Below are 18481 nucleotides of genomic sequence, written 5' to 3' on the forward strand. Positions count from 1 at the left end.
CTGTGGTTTATTGGAGGATGGATCTTGCCTCTGGAGTGATGGATGTTCATGGAGTGATGGATGGTGGCTAGACTTGCATGTCAGTCATAAAAATCTCTGATGCATTTTATCTTGGTCTATAATTTTATTTTTCTGACTGTAAATTATTTTCACCCTTTTCTTTTGTATGGGAAACTGATGTGTACAGTCTGAAGAAACACACAAGAAACACGGGAGCTCGAGTAGAAGAGTGATAGTTTGGCAATGGGGGAACATTCATGGCAGAGATAAGAAGTTATAAGGTCTAGAGATTTGTGCTGATGTGACATGGCCTGAACTGCTGAAGCCTTTTTACTCCTGTTGGCTTTAGAGGAGGTCTGTAACATGCAAAAAGTCATGTTAGGAGTTTCTCTGAACTCCGACTTTGGAGATTCATCATTCTAAAGATTAACAAGTTCCTTCTTCCTGTGTGTGTACCTTAACCACCTCCTGCTTCTTCATCCTGCCTCCTTTCTGGGCCTGGCTTCTGTCTCCAGCTCGGATGTCCTGATGATGTGCTCACTGCTTCACCTATTGGCTGTTTTGAAATCCAGTGATCAGTTTTCAGTTCCTTTTTTACACCTGGTTTGCCAGGTTTTTTTCATGCTTCCTTCCTGTGGTTTATTTTCTGTTAATTTGTTAATGAAAATGTCAGCCAGTGAGACAAATCATGTTAAAAACAGATTTGAAAAAGAAAAATGACTGTACAGCCACTGTTTTCTCTCCAGCTGTTTGCTTCTAATTGCTGGAAAAATATCAGTTTTAGAATACAGCTTTACTCCTACACTTCACCTATTGGATGATAGTTTGTATTTTCTTGCTTTACCCTGCCCTTTGCCCTGCTTCTCTGGATTCTATTAATCACACCTTTCTTAGTAAATAATTTCTCCAAACAACTGGAGACATCACATGCAGGTGTGCTGCCTACATGCCAAAAGAACAGGCTTTGCTTTTCCCAGAATGAGAGACTGGAGATCCAAAGGCTTTTAACTTATCACACCTTTGCAGCAATTGACATGATCAAATCCCATAGGACTAATTTAACCAAAGTAATCGCTGATTTTGAAAATCTTGGTGTTTTCATTGTAGAAGCCTTTTTCTTCAAACTGGAAAGCCTGCAATTTGCCAAGAGTTTATGGAAGAGCAGCAAGAAAAGCTAATTTGATACTATCAGAAGTTTGGATAGAGAAATGTTGAAAGCTGGCATCCAAATTGGGGGATAATTAATCTGTTAAATTGTACAGAACTTGTGCTGATTTTTCCATCTCTGGATACTTAAAATTACATTATTCCATTTTCAGTTCCTGGCATTTCTGTTTGTGTAAGACACACATTTTCACCAATTCATAACTTAGCAATTCAGGGTCAAAGCAAAATTTGGTAGCAGGCAGAAAATTCCACTAGTTAATTTCTCTTGGCTTCTTTTCTAAGCCAACTTTTATTTGCACTAGGAAACCTTTTTAATATGCTTCATGATTTCTGATAGTATAGCTTAAAATTGAGAGGATGCAGTATAGCCTGTGGAGCTTGCCTCTTTGTGCTTGGCAGGTGGGGGAGAACAGCTGGCCTGTAGCAACACAGTGCTGTAACCTTATAGCAGCAGTGGAAACACAGCCACAGGCATTTCATACAGGATGGTCTGTTTTTTGTAGCTAACTTAAATGTTTTTCAGCTGCTGTGTGGTTCTAAATTAAATTCAGTCTTTTAGGATGTTAAAGAATAAACATGTCTGAAAAAAATGTTCCTATTTCCATTTTAGGAGAAACTGCAGGAAGGAGTTGGGTGGGAAGGGTTAATTGTCCGTTGTACAGAAACGTTTCCATCCCATGGTAATGTAATGTTAACAACTGATGATCATGGGGGTCTTTTCCAGCCTAAATGATTCTGTGAGTTCAAGATTCCTGGGTAAAAACAAAGTTTACATTTCGTCAACTATCCTTGTTTTCATTCCATGCTTTCAGTACCATTCTTTTTTTCTCATAGAAAATACGTGCCCTGGAACCAGAAGGCAGCTTGAAAATGGACTTGATTCTTGTAAAGGCAGATGCTGCTCTTCGCAGCATCAGTGAGGACAAGAAGCATGAGGTGCTCTCTAAACTAAAGGACATTAAAGCCTTATGGGAAGAGACAGCCATATACATTACTCATTGCCACAGGTAAGAAGACAAATATACTCTTGGGTGTGTTGAGGCAGCTGTTTCCTCTAGTGCTTTCATAAAGTGCTTCCTGCTTCTCTCTGCTGCCTGGATTGTAGATAGCAATTCCCTGCTAATCCCAGTCCCATGAGCATTTTGGGTACTGTGTGGGGAGAGAGGATCAGTCAGACCTCAGTGCTCTGCCTTCACAACCTGGCCCACTCACCTCATGGTTTGGAACGATGAGTTTGGTCAGGCATGGGAAATACAGAATATTTCCTCCCCAAAGCAGCGAGGACCTGGGACATGAATCCAAATCCTGTGAAGTCAGAGCATGTTAAAATTGCTGAGAACCTTGTGCACTGTTTTGAAGGCCTTTTGATGTTGCTGTTCTCCACTGCTCCCATCATCATTTCCTCTAACTCCTCTTTGCTCTCCCCAACAGCCGCATTGAGTGGGTCTGGCTGCACTGGAGTGAGTACCTGAAAGCCCAAGATGAGTTTTACACATGGATTCACAACATGAGGGTGACCTTGGAGCCTGACATTGAGTTGCAGCTTGGCTTAAAGGAGAAGCAGTGGCAGCTGAGCCATGCTCAGATTTTGCAGAATGATGTCCTAAATCAGTCAGTCCTGCTGGAAACGCTGCTGGAGGAAGCTGCTTCACTGTTCAGCAGAATAGGTGACCCCAGCGTTGATGAGGATGCTCAGAAGAAAATGAGGGTGGAATATGAAGGAATCAGACAAGAAGCTCAGGTACACTTATAAAGAGTGGGAGGTGTTCAAATTCCTCCAATCTATGGTGGTGTTTGCTACTTGCTCCTTGAGTGCTGGGGCTTACCTGGTAGGATTACAAAAGGGTGCAGAGCTGAGGACTCCTGTCCTTTCAGTCAGTGGACTGTTTGAAACAATTGTCAAGTCCCAAGATGAGCTGTTGTCCTGGGGTGATGTTAATTGGCGTGCTCTTACATGGTGCTTTATAGTGTGTTGCTGTAAAGTAACTGCAGGCTCCTTCCTGTGACCTAGTGAATATTGCTTTAGGTCATCTCTGTATAAAGTTTGAGTTGTTCCTCATCTTTCAGCATATTAGTGGTTCATGTATAACCAGAGGTAGAGCACCCATTCCAGGAGCCAGGGAATTTTACATGGGCACAGCCTTGCTGGAGGAAGCAGCATTAGTTGAAACCCAGATCTGCCCTCCCTGCCTGCAAAAGTGGGAAACACAGCGGTGGCAGTCAGCTCTGGCCCAACACTTGGCTCAGTGGTCAGTTCCACTATCTGAAAGACTTTCGTGCACAGAGATACTGATTCTTACCCAATCTTAATCTTACAGCTTGACTAATTGTTAGATGGGCTGGTGTAAGACATCCTGCTTCATCTTTCAGTACCAGTGATTTCCTTTCACCCATTTCTGAGTAAAGATTCCAGGGAATGCTTGTACTTTTCACTTCTAAAACTCAAATAAAGACAGGATTAGACCCTGGCAAAGGGGCAGACATCTGTGGAGGGCAGAACAACTCAATTTTTTACTAACCTAATCGACAGAAACACTCGAAGGGATATTTTAAATATATATATATATATATAGACACATCTATACCAAATGTAGAAATTAAAGCCTAATTTTTGCTCATACTGACTTCCAGGAATTTTGTAGGCTGGAATTACCTGGTGCAAATAGAAACCATTTTCATTACATTGCTTCTGCTGTCTGCCTCTGTTATAATGCTGCCTTCTGTTAATTCCCACACCTACACACCAGTCCAGAACTGGAGCCTGACAGTGATGGATGCTTTCCCTCCCTGGATGCCTTTGTACAAAGTTAACTTAAGATCACACTGGAAGAACAACAGCATTGGAATGGTTGTTCCATTGCCCTACTTGCTCCATAGATACATTTTCTCTTTTGAAGTAGAATATCCCAAGCCCCAAAAGTGACAAAAAGCCCCTAAGTTGCCATCTTTTGGGAGCATGAAGTTTCAGATATTTTCTAGCCATAAATATACAACTACTGCTAATGTCTCTCCAAAATCTAGACTATGTTTGGAAATTCTGTAGCTGCAGCTGCCACAGAGAAACCACCCGCAGACTTGGGCCTCAACACTGATTATTTATTTTTAAAGGTAGATTGCTTGATTACAAGGCATCTGCATATACAAATAAGAGGTTCCTGGGAATTGAGGTGTTGTCTGTCTAGATTGCCATTTAAAATTATCATTCACTCCCTCCTCACCAAAATTGTCTTTGGTTTTGAAGCCGAAGACAGTCATTAGTTATTTTAATAAAGCTGTTCTTTCAAACAAGTAATTTGAATACTCAAAACCAGAATGTGACCTCTCTGAGACTGATTTTACATAGTGTGATTTCTCTAACCAGCTTGGATATGTGCTGGTGTAAATGAGATCAGGAAGTGGCTCATACTAGTTAGACAAAATATGTCTTTATGTTTCCAGCCAACTGAGACTCTAGAAAAAGCTTTTCTTTGGCATTGGTTATAAATACCACATTTCGTAGAAGGATGGAGTGAGAGAATCCAGCTAAGAAATCCCTCTTTCAGGAGGTATGGAACAAAGAAGGGAGTTGGAAAGCCTTGGATTTTGCAGCTGAAGTAAATGAGGGATTTATTATCTAATGCCAAGGTTACAGGCACCTTGGGAATTGTGTTGGAAAGTATAACACTTGTTAGAGAAACCCTGCCACCTCTTCCAATGGGCAGGAGGAGTGAATGAAAGAGACGCAGGAGTTGTAAGGGGATTGCCCTGGCCCCTCACATGATGAGAGGCCAGACTATATGTGACTTACAGATGCCAGCTGAATGGCTGAGCAGAAGAGGCTCGCTGGTGTTTGTAGATTACACTGGTGTTTGAAAAGCATTTTTAGACCCTGTACAGTTGTCCAGCTCTATCAGAAGGCAGGGTCTTGAACAGTGTATCTTAAATGTGATACTGCTTCTCTGGTATGAGCAAATGGTGGGAGGTGTTTTGTTTTTTTTTTTTTTTTTTTTAATTCGTGATAAGATGTCTCTTTAACATTCTCCAATTTTAAAAGCATATCTTTTAATTATGTTGACAGAAATATTTTTAGATGTGGCAGCCATTTCCTACATGTTTTCCTTTGCCCAGGAAATAAATAGTTGTGTGTTTTAGCATAAACAATGATTGAAGATGATAAGAAAAGTTATGATATTCAGGATGTTGATATTTAGGAAATATGTTAAATACTTCTGAGCACATCAAATTATTTTCAGTCCATGTTGTTTCTGTTAACCTAGATTTCAGAAACATAGATCTAGGTTTCTGAAACATAGATACTTACAATAATTTGCTCAGGCACCCCAAGGGTAAGACTAAAAGCACCAGGAAGGGCTACAGGAGCTTTCTATACTCTCCTTGAGACTCTACAGAGGGATTTAAGTAGGAACCTCCTTATGTATTCCAGACTGCCTTCCAGAAGAGGCTCATTTGCCTTCACTGACTGTGAAGGGAGCTTAGGGGAGAGGGCTTCCTAAGCCTCTGTCCACCTTTCTTGAGTACCCAGGGCTGGGCATATTCTGCCCGGACACATCCCTTTCTCTGCAGCCCAAGGCAAACCCATTCTTTTGCTGTGCTCTCACTCTTTGCAGGGCCGTGTCCTTGCTTCATGTCTCCTCAGGTTAGTCTAGTGAATGTGGATGTTGCATTTCACACTGTGCTGCTCCCCAAACAGCTAACCTAACAGGAGCAAGTGATACCTTATTTTGCATCACTGGAAAGTTTTCCTGCTTGATCTCTTTGTTGGAGGAGGGCTGAGCCAGCTCTTTGCAAGACTTGTCTGACAACTAGCAGAGTCTGTCCAGATCTGGCATCTATTCCTTGACCTCACAGACCAGCAGTGCACCCAAACTCCTTATGCCTTTGTTTTAGCTTGCCAAGGGTAGGTTGTTTTGACTTCCTTTTGAAACCTCTGTATATCAGCCTAAGATTTTTGAGCTTAATAACATCTCTGCTGTGTTATCACGATTTATGCCTTTTGGAGCTTCTGCCAGTAAAACAAATTAATCTAATTTCCTAGAGTCAATAAGCTTGGCCTGACTTGATTCACTTTGATGTGTGGCCCTTTTACACTGCTATAAGGTTGTTTTCTTCAGGTCCTTGACCAGAGGTCGGAGGATGAATTGTTTAGCCTCTGCAGATCTGAGAATTGACACACAGGGATTTAGCAAGTGAGGTGTTCTACTGGATACATCTTGGCCACAGAACTCTGCAGTCATAACTCTACCTTTTGGGTTTATCCAAACCTGTGTATGGCTGGTGCTATTAAAGGTTGTGCTCTAATAACTGGGCAGCATTTCGTCCTCCATGGGAAACAACTGTCCCTTAGCTGTAATTATTTTGTCTCACAGCAAGTCAACTAACTTGAAGGGAGTCGCTCTGCAAAAGTCAGCAGAGACTGAAGTGACAGTGTGAAAAACAGACTGGAGGTGCTGCACTTGCAGGGTGGTGGCTTTGTAGTGCACCATGGGCATAACCTGTCCCAAAGGTGAAGGGCAAAGTCCCACAGGGACTGCCACCCCCAGCACACGAGGGATCCTGTTGGCCTGGCTGGAGAACAGGCTGACAGAATGGAGATGGCTCACTGCCACCTCAGGCAGGTTGGCAGGTGTGGGGACCTGTCCAGAGCCTCACAGGGACAAGGGAAATGCAAAGCGGACTTTTCAGCTCTACCCACCTTTGCAGCTGTCATTCTACTTGCTGTGGAGGACAGCTGCTCAGAGGCCAGTGATGTGTCCTGTATTACACAAAATGAAATTTGGCCCATTGTCTGTGAGAGCAAGGGGTGCTTTCAAGGGTGCTGCAAGCACTAAATGGATTGCACAAGGCATGTTTTTTTTTTAATCTAATGTAACCACAGTGTACCTCAATTGGTCTCCATGCCGACTGGAGAAGGGCAAGAAAAAATCACTCTGGTTTTGCAGAAGATAATATTTAGGTTGAAGATTATCCTAGTGAAACAACAGAGCAGGTGATTTGTGTCAAAATAAAAAAGGCCTGAACTTGGGCTGGCAAACAAGGCTAGTATGAGCTAAGGTGACTCTGACTTGTGAGGAGTGCCAGACTGGATCAGCAGGCAGCAACTCATGACGTGCAGGCCCTTGTAAATTCTGGGATTGATGGTTATAGGGTGCACAGGGAGTAACTTGAAAAATGAAGCCTGCTTTCCATTGGCTTGAATTTGTTTCCAGAGTCTGTGATACCACCACAGAATAGTTTGTGACCTACTAAGTAAGTACAAAAAGTACAAGGCTACACAGTTGAAGGTGATGGTCATTTTCCATGCAGTCTGCTTAAATAATGAGTGATTTAAAACCATTTTCATGCCTGTAGTGCATTCTCTTTTATTTTCATTTTGAGAGATAAGGAAGATGTGCTCATCTTTATTTTTAACCCACAGGAGGAACATAACTGCTTGTCTCTCAAAGTGAAAACCAGAAACAAATGTCTGTCTCTTTTCTTTTTTGAATGAGAGAGTAGGAAGGTTTGGAAAGCCATAAATACATCTGGCAGGGCCTTGCAGTTTGTATTTTTGGAGACTTAGACATTGAGAGCCTGCAGTAAAATCCAGACAGGAACAAGTCTTTGTGTACTTTTGTGTTCTGTTTCTCGAGGTAAACTTTGAATTCCTGTGGAGGCCAAGTGTTATCGGGGCTCGTGAAAAGGGAGTCTTGTTTATAAATTGTGGGTTACAGTGTAAAGGAAAAAGAGCCAGATAAGCACAGTCCTCACCACTTCTGATGTCTCTTGTTACAGAACAGAGTGAAACTGCTTGAAATGATAACCAAGGAACATGAGCAGTACAGCGCCAGTGTCCACCAATTTCAATCATGGCTGAATGGTGTCACAGAGAGATTAAACTGCTGCATTGGAGAAGCAACTAAGTCTTCAGCAGAGGACAAGCTAAAGGCACTGAAGGTCCTTGAACAATAGAGCTCTTACAAGGAATTAGGATTCTGTGTTTTTCATGCCCATATGTGTCGCTCAAACCATACATGGGTGTCTTTGAGAAAAGAATTACACATAGAAAATAGATGGTGATTTTAGCATGGGCATGGGCAGATGAGTTGTGTGAGGTCCTGAAACTGTTTGTGCATGTGGCTCTTCCAGTATGAGTCACAAACTGGTCTGGTTTGTATTTCTTAAAGCCAGATCTCCAACAGTTATGTGATTCTTTGACAGTCTTGTTTAAATAAATCAAATTTGGTAAACGTGATCCAATAGATCCTGAAGTTCATAGTTTTTGAGAGTTTAAAGCTGGTAATGAAAATACCAGTCTTGAGAACAATATCCTTTATTTTGGTGCCAATGCTTTTAATGTTTAGCTTAAAGCCTCTGAGATCCAGCTATTAATATATGTCTAGTGCCTGCAGCTCCAGTTCTCTTTGTCAGGGATCTCACTTAATAAGCATTAATGAAAACCAGTATTTTCAGAATCAATGGCAATTAGTATTACTCAGAAGGCAGTCAAATGACTAACCCTGGTCACTTGAAAAAAGACATTTTTGAAATAAGAAGTGAAAACTAAAATACATACACAAGAAGAGGTGGTCTTTTTTCCTACTGATTTCAGCTTTTTCCTCAGCTTCCCATTCCTGCAGATAATCTTTATTAAATTTCTTTTTGCAGGAAATTGCCAAAGACATTAGGAGTGGTGGAAAGAAATGGAAGCACCTTGAAAATCAGTGTGCAGAGGTGGTTCAGAATACCTCTCCACTTGGATCTGCAAGACTGAAGGATGAACTTGAAGAGCTAAGAAAAGCCTTGGAGCAGTTGAAACTGCGGAGTAGTGAGGAGGAGGAGAGATGGCTCAAGATCCAACAGTCTGAAAGTGCCTATGAGTCCCAAGCCAGACAATTAGAAGCAGACATCCAGAAGCTGAAAAAAGATCTACAGAGACTTGAAAATGATCTGGACCCTGGGGAAGGGGAAAAGACTGAAGATGAGTTTGTAGCTCTGTGGAGAAAGTGCAATGTAAGTTGTTACGCTTTGTCTGGAGGATCAAGTGCAGCCGTAGACTGAACATGCATAGTCACATCCAGCAGATGCCTGTCCCATTGGTTAGAGATAATAAGGAAAGAGTATGAGTGTGTGTGAAACACACTGAGGAAAATGTGACTGTCAACAATGGAATCAACTGCCCCAACCTTCATCTTATGCTGCACAGAAGGAGCAGGGTTGGAGGATGTGCTGGAGTTTGTGCCTAGAGTTCAAAGGGATCATATGCAAAAAGAGCACAATACAAAGCAAACACAATTTGCTCCACTTAAAAAGAAGCAGGAAATTAATACCTCACTGTATATACAAATACACAGACACAAATACATTCACAGACATATTTCTGAGGTATTTGGTAAGACCACACATATTTCTGAGGTATTTGATAAGACCATTGCTATATCATATCCTTCATTTCTGTAAGATGGGTACCTCTCTTCCTTAACTAGCGGACACATCACAGTACAAGAAGTCCTAAGATTGTAACAGTCCAGTATTTACACCAAAACCATTCTGCTGCAAAAATGAGTGCAAAAAATTTGTCACGCATTAAGTAGATAAGAATCTTTACTACTCGTTTCCTCTCGAGGGTTGGTTTTGCATTTATTGTGTGTTTGCAAAATGCCTTTCATTGCTGTTTGCATGTCTAGAACTATGCAGGACTAACTGGGAAAAGTATATGCAAAAAGGATCCAAAAAATTTAGACTGGTTTAATCCAGCTCCATTTGCATGGGTTTTTATTGTTTTTGTTTCCCTGAGTCACCCTAGAATTAACATTCTCTATATGTGAGTCTGTGAGAAAGATCTTTCAGGGAAACAGATGCTGTTAAGGCTGCTCCAAAAATGCAGCTCATGTTATATACTGCAATCAGTGACTGAAGCCAGTCCTGTTTGTGATTCACTCTGTTCAAACAGTGAACCCTGCAGAGGCTGGGCAGTGTGAGAGGAGGAGAGAGAGCCTGCTGGAAAAAAAAAACTGTTGCTGAGAATGTTTTCTGTCTTTGCAAAGACCATATTCCTTATAACCAGGAAAAAGGCCACTGAAAGGGGATTTGTGCATACCCTGAGACACAGCCATACTTCTTCATTTCCTATGCCAGACACTACATAAGGTGTGATCTGTTAACTATTTTTATAATTAAGGCAACAAGAGCAGCTCTGGCTGCAGAAGAGTCAAAGATTGAGAGGCTGAAGGCTCAGCTTAAGGAACTGCTACGGTTTTCCCAGGATGTGCAGCCACACGCTGACAGTGTTGTCTCTGCAATACAACAGTATCAAAGGTACTGGGAAGTCTTGATTATGGTGGTGGGCAGGTGAGGGAAATCTTCTCTCAGGGGTTGTCAGGAGCCTAAGAAAAAAGTGATATGCCATCCAATTGTAGGTGATGGGTAAAAAAAAACCAACAAACTTTTGCAAATTACATCCGCCTCTGTGTTTCAGTAAAGCTGTAATTTTAGCCGTTTGCTAGGAGCTGGAAGCTCCTGGTCATTCTCAAGCAATGATCTTACATCATTAATATTGTGCATGGTTTGAAGAAAATTAGATTGTTGGCAGTTAGTTTGATCTAATTAGCATTTTATGATAATAATTTATGTATTTTGCTTGCCTTTCATGCCAGCAACTAGAAAATCAGGACAGGAGCTGTGGTAGTAAACGGTTCAGAAGAATTATGGCCCTCCCTTGTTGAGTCTGTTGCAGTGACTCACCAGCCTTAGCAATTATTTGGCAGAGTTTATTCCCCTTCTCCTGGCAGCTTATGTGCATGTTCCTGTTTTCAACTTGCCTTGGGTTGGAAACTCTGAAAGTTTAGCCTCTCCCAGACTTCAGTATTTCCGTTTCCAGGCTGCCTGGAATCAGGAAGTAAAGAAGCTGCAGCAAATTTTGCAAACTAGAAGAAAGGATCATTTTTTTAAGGGAAAAAAGAAGGTCAGTTCTTTTCCTGTATCCCAGCTTGTTTCCCTCTGTGCACAGTATGCTGTCCTGCTGGAAGGGTTATAGGTAATTGTGGGAAAGAATTTAAGTATAAAAGCTAGCAAGTAAGCAATGTTGAAAGAGGAGCAAGGAAGGCAGGGGACTTGCCTCTGAGTAGAAAATGGCAGCTATTCCTTTGCCAGCTTCTCTCTACAGCTTCTTTGGGAAGTCTGGCAGCTTCCCACTGAGCCTGGCAGGGGCCGCAGAGCAAATGGCAGAGGACATGTAAAGTCAGAACTTTCTATTTGTGGAGATTTTGGCCTCTGCAAACTTGCCTTTGTTTCGCCCTGTCACGGCCCAGTGGCACAGGTAAGGTTGTTGTTTCTGGTTTTGTAGAAAGGCAGTATTGATCCTGTTTGGCATTGCTCTTCCCTGCCTGTCTTGTGGGTTGGCAAGATACTGTTCTCCTATGAACATAAAGTTTGGGCTGCATTTTGCCACATGAGGCAGAATTCTGCAAACTGGGAGGTCAGGCAAGCTGAGAAAAACAGGAGGCAGCTGCATGGGGTGTGTCACTGCTGGGCCTTGTCACTCGGCTGTGCTTGGGATAAGCCTTTTTCAGAGAAGCCTGGATAGTCATCAAAGGTTTACTGATTTAATTTTTTTCCAATAATAGAGCTGTATATGTATGTAAATACATATACATAAATACAAAACTTGTATCAGAATCATCTCTATGTACTAATATAAATTTAAAAAAAATTGTATTAGTGGTTCTGCAAAATTTAAGAGAATTGTATCTGAAATAAAAATGTATTTTTCACTTTTTGTGTTAACATAAGGTTAACAAAGGCTTTTTAATGTAATTTTTTAAAGAAACAAAACCTTGTTTTTTACAGGCAACTGTAGTTACATTCTAGACACTCTTGACTTGTTCCTCCTATCAGTCAGTGAGACTGGTCTGATAATATGATTTGTTAAATCACACTGGTGACAGATCACATAAAAGGGAAGACTGCTGGCTACTAGAAAAGCAAAGTAGTTCCTGATACACAGTTGCACAAAAGACAAATGTGTCCTAAGGCATCTAAATAAAGTTTTGTCAGATGTCTGTGACTGACAGAGCAGCTGTTGGTATGCAACACCAGGCTCAGGCAGTAAAACAGACTGAGGCTTTTGTGTTGTGTATGGCTTACACCCGAGTATTGTGCTAATTCATGCCTTGAAGAATAGAATGTTTGGGATTGGATTTCTTCATAATCCTTCTCTTGGTTGTCACTTTATCCTTACAGTGTTAGAGGCAAGGCTTCTAAAATGAGCACTGATACAGAAACCCGACTGAGGAGACTCATCCAAAATCCTCTGCAAAGTTTTGAACAGTGGAAGCCATCAGTCCAGATGCTTCTGGAGACTCCAGAGCCAGAACTGGCTCACATCGAGGTAGCAAAGCTGTTGCTAAGTTCAGAAATACAAGTTTGACCAAGCCTGTATACAGCTGCCAAGCAGCAGCAGCTGGAAGGTCCTGCCAGTGTGGCAGGAAAAACCACAGTAGGGATGGAGGTCTTTACTTAGCTCCAGCTGTAGCACATTGTCTTATTTTCTGCTCTCCATTTGGTTAACTGGAGTTGTCAGCTGAGTAGGCTGCATAAAGTGCTAGATATCTTTAACAATGGTGATAGTATTGTCTAGCATTAGCTCAGATCTCCCTGGATGGGAGGTCTGTGGACTCTTATAAAGAATTATGTGGTGACATAGACATGGGATTAAAATGCACAATTTGTGCATGTGCCCAGCAAAGTGTGTTTGTTACTTTGTCATCCCTGTGATCTCCAGAGTAAATGTGTCTGTGAACAGGGATGGAATTTATCCTCAGGATGAGCATTCAAGCTGTCCTTTCTGTTGGTTGTTTAGGCCTCTCCTCTGCACAGACAACTCTTTCCATAGTACAGCTTGCCTCTCTTTCTGTTCACAAAATGGATGCAGCCTTGGTGTCTCTAACATTATCAGGAAGATTTTTCCTTTAACTGGGCACTGTCCAGGTACCTTCTGTTACCCCTTGTTGGGCCAGCATGCTGTTTTTACCTGACTTTGTCGTACTGCTTTGGTTGTGTGACTTGTGTGAGAATAATATGGTTATATGAATTTTTTTTTGGTATGATCTCACTGGAAGAACTTTTCTCCTTCAGGCTGCTCTAGCTGAAAGCTCCCAGTTCAAAGAGAAGTTGATGACATTACAGCTAAAGAAAGATTATCTAAATGATGTCCTTGGTGAGGAAAAAGCAGAATCTTTCCTTCAAGAAGTAGCTGAAGCTTCAAAGGAGAGAGAAATTCTACACAGAAGTCTGCTGCAAAGCAAGAGCAAACTCCAGGTGAGCTACAAAACCCACATACTGTCTTTGCCTATGACAAAGATCAAGTCTTTACTAAGCCAGTTTTATGTGTAAATTTAGTACTAATCCCTTTTCCTAGGTTGATCAAATATTCAAATAAATTTGTGGTCTGTTGCATAATGTAGCTCAGTGTTTGTTCTGAATATCAAACAGATATTGACAAAAGATAATGCCAAGGGATATATGTTGAATAATGGACCTGTTTTCTTATTTCTCCATCTAGAATTTGGTATTGCAACATGAGAACTTTGATGCTGGTTTTGCACCATTGAAGAAGAAATTATCTGCCATCAAAGCCAAATTAGATCTGGAGAAGGAACCACAGCCTGACCTCTTGGGTAAAAAGACACAACTCCAGAGACTCCAGGTACATTACAGTGTTGTTTGGTCGTGTTATCCCCAGCTAACTGTGTTTCCTGTTTATTCATATTTTATTAGCATTGTACCTTTCCCCACAATTGTGTGTTAGATAATTTCATTTGGTCCCATTTATAGCATGAGTGAATGAAATTAAAGCAGTGCAGATGAAGCACTGCAAACTGAGCTTGAGGGAAGAAAGAAGGAGTTGGAAGCTGTTGGTGGTACCTTCTTGAGCTGGTTTAATTGCTAAAGAAAATATATCCTGACACTTCCCATTGGCAGTGAAACTGCACAAGATAGATTGGTTCAGGTTAACTTCCTCAAAAGAGTTTCCACTGTTTTACTTCCTTTTGTATCCTCCTCTTTCTGCTCTTTACCTTGTCGTTTGGCTGTGACACTGCTGGATTTACTCCACGGGCTGATTCAGCTATCCAAAATAAGAAAAAAAAAAAGAAGAGAAAAAGATGATAATTTTTTGGTTAGTGTTTTGAACTGCTTCAGCAAAGGATCCAACATGCCGTAGTCAAGGCACACAGTGGGATTACATATCTGGGAGAGGAGAGCAGGAGGAGAAGGGAGGGGGGACATGACTGCCATGGTGAGCTGTGATGGTTCAGCTGTACTGTGGCACTTCATCCTTGGTGACCACAGGGGTGTTATCACCACAGTTCTTTGCTGGTTTTACCCTGGTTTCTTTGGCACTCCTCAGCAACTTATCTTCATTATCTCCTAGTAACATCTAAAGGATATCCAACTATTTTTTTCAGAAACATTTAATCCTACGTATTGAAATAATTTGTTTTCTTAATGACAGTGGTTGTTACTGGGTTTTTTGTCCTCAAGCTGTCAAATGGAGCTACCTTTTGGTGTATGTTTTGTGAAAGTCTGTGCCATGTCTAGCATGGAATCTGTTTTTTCCTCTGCAGATGATCCAAGATGACTTGGCAGAACTTGCAATTCACATGGAGGAGCTGGAGAAGCTTGTTCAGTCAAATACCACGCACAGGCATGAAATGAACCAACTTTCATCTGACTCTCAGGCCGTGAAGAGATCACTGGAGGTAACATCAGGAAGTTTTTAGTTGCCTGAGGAGTTGTCAGTTGCTTCTGTTTAAAAACATTTTTAAAAATCTTTGAGCATAGGACATTACATGCTTTGAGCAACAAATATTTTCATTTCAGGGGAAGAAGGCACTGAATTCTTGCGACTTTCATAACTCTTTCAGGCTTCTTGATTATCTCTAATGTGATTTCCCTTGGGGATAGGATGCCATCCACACAAATTTTATGTCTGTATAAAGTATTTCCGGAGTGCACCTAAGATTTCTGACCAAAAGAACCTATATTATTGTGGTGGTGCTTGCACTTCACAGATTATGGGAGAGGGGTTTTGTACTAAAGGGTTTGGGTTTTTATGGCTTTGTGACCTAAAAGTTAATGAGAGAAAAGTGCTGTGACTGCATAAATACTTTCTCTATCCTGAGGCATTTTGTAGCCTGAAAACATACCTATAACTCCGTAGCAAACATACCCATAACTCCAGAGCAATCTCAGAGGAAGAGCTCATAAAGTTCCTGTAGCTATATAGTTCACTATAAAATTTTGTGTGTTGAACTGTTACTAGAACATGCACTGTGGAATTCTAGTTTCAATCTCAATCATCCCATTTATCACTGAACTGAACTTTTGTCAAAGAAGTCTGTATAGTAATTTCTGATTCATGGAGTGTAAGATGTATTTGATAGTGACTGAGGTAGAAAAAACCCAGACATTCTTTATTCTCTTTCAGCTGAGAAGGAAGGGAGCTATTCTAGTTCTTAATACCCCCCCGTGTGGTTGAATTCAGGCCTGCAGGAGCTTGGAGGTGTTTTCCACACCACTGATGCTAAAAAGATAGAGTTTACTGTTTTCCATTAATAGCTGCTTTTTTCCTTTTTGCCCATGAGGTTCTGTGCCCATCATAGTGTTAGAGCTGCTAAAGAAAGTGCTTTTTGTCTTTCATTGCTGACATATTTTTATCATTTGTAGATGATGATCCAGCAGAGTGAAGACCACATTCAGAAGCATTGGGTGTATAATGACAAACTATCTGACCTCCAGCAGTGGATCTCAGTAACCAGGGGGAAGATTGACTCCTTCCAGGATGCTGATGGAGACCAGAATGCTGAGGGCAGGCTGGAAGACCTGGAGGTGAGAAAAGCATCTTAAAGATGTTAATTATTCACTTAGCAACATTTAGACATTAAGAGTAGGGATTTCTAGTGAGGATTTCCTGGTTTAGGAGAGTAATGTTGTGTGTTTCTCCTTCAGTAACTGCTCATTGCTGTTGCCTCTTTGCTTTGCCTTGTGTCGTGGGATGTGGGGCCATGCAACAGACAAGAGCAGTGAAAATGAGTAGGAAGTGTTGAGATGGATTAAGTTATGTCCAAGGATAGGTGGTCTGTTCCTGTCAAGCTGATCTCTCTGAACAAAACCTGCCTTTGCCTGTGTGTACTCATCAATATATTGAGCATTCCTGCCATTTTAGCTGGCCTTGTACTTGTTGAACTGAGCTGTTCCAAAGCTGCCAGCTTTTCCCTGGGTAGCAGTACTTTGCATGCTGAATTCACTCTTGTGGGATACTTAGCTGGCAGCTGTTGCCTTCATATGGGAGACCAAAATCTTTCATGGGAAGGCTATGGAAGGAGATGCATTGACAGCTTGCATCCTCAAAGTTTTCCCATCAGCTCTTTGACCTATGTTGGCTCTTTGGAAGCATCCACAGCATATTTTTTTCCCTGCTAGGTACCTTCTAGCTAGTGCCAACAGAACCAGCATAGTCCTGGACTGAACATGGCCTTCAGTCTGACATTGCCTCTGTTTTACCCAGGATACCTGGGAGTAATTGTCAGGGCTTTGCATTTCAGAGATTGCTAGCTGAGTTTCCAGATAAAGAGATCCAGCTGCACCTTGTGGAAGCTCATGGCCAGTTGGTCATGGAGACTTCTTCTCCAGAGGAGACTGCCCACGTCCAGGCAGAGCTGGATCAGCTGAAGGAGTCATGGAAATCACTGAAGGAGATGGCAACTGGGTAAGTGTTCATGTAGGTCTCCCTTTATGGCCTTTCCACAGGGTTCTCTTCACTGCAATAAGAACAGACACACTTGAGGCTTTATGCTCTCTGCTGTGAAAGAGAAGAGCCATACCATAATGCTAGAAGCAACATGGGATTTTATTTAATTGTTTGTAAACTGAAAATCATTACTCTTAAGAAAACCTTTTTGAAACTCTGTGAACCACAGTGTCTTTGAATCTCCCTTTACCTCCTGTTGGAGTAGGCAGTGTCTTCTGACCTGGCTCACTCTTGTATTGCCAGTCTGTGTCAGAGTAAATTTGGCATAAACTGGGTGACTTGTGCTGTTCTGTCTCATCTTCCTCTTCTCCTTGGAGATGCCTCCAAGGAAGGTGTATCTGCAATGGGATTTGTGCCTTTTCCAACCTGCAGAAATATAAGCAGAGCTAAAAATCTCTTTAGCTGGGAAATGAAGACTTAATTTATTTTGCCTCCACTGTGTAGTGTTGAGATGCTGCTCATATCTGCTAGCCTGTATTAATATTTAATGATGTGCTGCCTGTATGATTGTATTCATACATACTGTCAGAACAGGCACAAAAATTAAATTATAGGATTGAGGAAGGCTTGATTGCACTGCCTCTTGTAGCCAGAAAGAGTGCTATATTGCCAAGGTAATATTTTTAGTCCCCTAAATAAAAGAAAACAAAACACTTGGAAATGCTAGGCCTAGAGTCTTGGTGCAGCTGTGAGACACTCCAGTTGGGAATAACTTCAATAGTAATAGTTTTATTAGTATTAATAATGATATAATAACAACAATAGTACTGTTTCCCCAGAGCTGTCTTCTCCCATAGCCCCAGTCAAATTGTAGGTGTCCACTGCATGATATCTCCGGTTTTGTGTTTTCAAGCCTCCTTAAAAAGTGGCAGTTAAGCATACCAGTGTCTGACAAGAAGAAGAAAAGAGGATTTGTGGACAGCAGATGGATGTCTAGGCCTGCTTTCCACCTTTTTGATGTTGATCCCAACCATAAGCAGGTGAGATGGGGACTCTGTGTCTGCCTTCATATTGGCTTCACAAGAACAATTTCATTGCCTTCATCTGATATTGTGGACTACAAAGTTGGAGGTTAAGATTTCACAGTCAGGCCTTCAGAAAAAAAGTCTGACATAACAGTAAGGGCTTTTTTGTTCCTATTGTTCTGTATCCTAGGAGAAGATGGGAGAAGGGCAAAGTACAAGCAGCCAGTTGAAGCTCCTACATGACTTTGAAGAATGGCTACGAGGAGAAAACACCAAACTGACCAAAATTCTTGCTGGGACTCCATCTTCTGCAGAGGAAATTAAGGCACACCATAGCAAGCTTGAGGTTAGTTTTCAGGGGGTGAATGGAGAAAAATATTGCAATAAGTGCAAATTCTTTCAGAATTAAAAACAAACAAACAAAAAAAACAAACAAACAAACAAAAAACAACAACAACAAAAAACCACCAAAAACAACCAGCAACAATAAAACCCAAAACCACCCCACCTACCAACCTAAAACTCACCACCCCGTAAAAAAATCCCAGAAATCCTCAAGAAC

General features: G+C 41.4%; 1 protein-coding gene across 3 annotated transcripts in view; it reads left to right on the plus strand.

Moving 5' to 3' along the window:
* Positions 1-18481, plus strand: part of SYNE3 (spectrin repeat containing nuclear envelope family member 3) — a 65558-nt gene that overhangs the window by 21943 nt on the left and 25134 nt on the right. For all 3 annotated transcript variants that reach the window (XM_083864500.1, XM_083864499.1, XM_083864501.1), the window contains exons 3-15: positions 2002-2174; positions 2599-2908; positions 7939-8100; positions 8812-9156; positions 10325-10461; positions 12385-12532; positions 13279-13461; positions 13706-13849; positions 14769-14903; positions 15871-16032; positions 16749-16912; positions 17808-17934; positions 18110-18265. In XM_083864500.1, the coding sequence (XP_083720626.1) occupies positions 2002-2174; positions 2599-2908; positions 7939-8100; positions 8812-9156; positions 10325-10461; positions 12385-12532; positions 13279-13461; positions 13706-13849; positions 14769-14903; positions 15871-16032; positions 16749-16912; positions 17808-17934; positions 18110-18265 (2346 nt within the window). The remainder of the gene's footprint in view (positions 1-2001; positions 2175-2598; positions 2909-7938; positions 8101-8811; positions 9157-10324; positions 10462-12384; positions 12533-13278; positions 13462-13705; positions 13850-14768; positions 14904-15870; positions 16033-16748; positions 16913-17807; positions 17935-18109; positions 18266-18481) is intronic.

Source organism: Zosterops lateralis (assembly GCF_965231275.1).
Source record: "Zosterops lateralis genome assembly, chromosome: 6".
Taxonomy (NCBI): Eukaryota; Metazoa; Chordata; class Aves; order Passeriformes; family Zosteropidae; genus Zosterops; species Zosterops lateralis.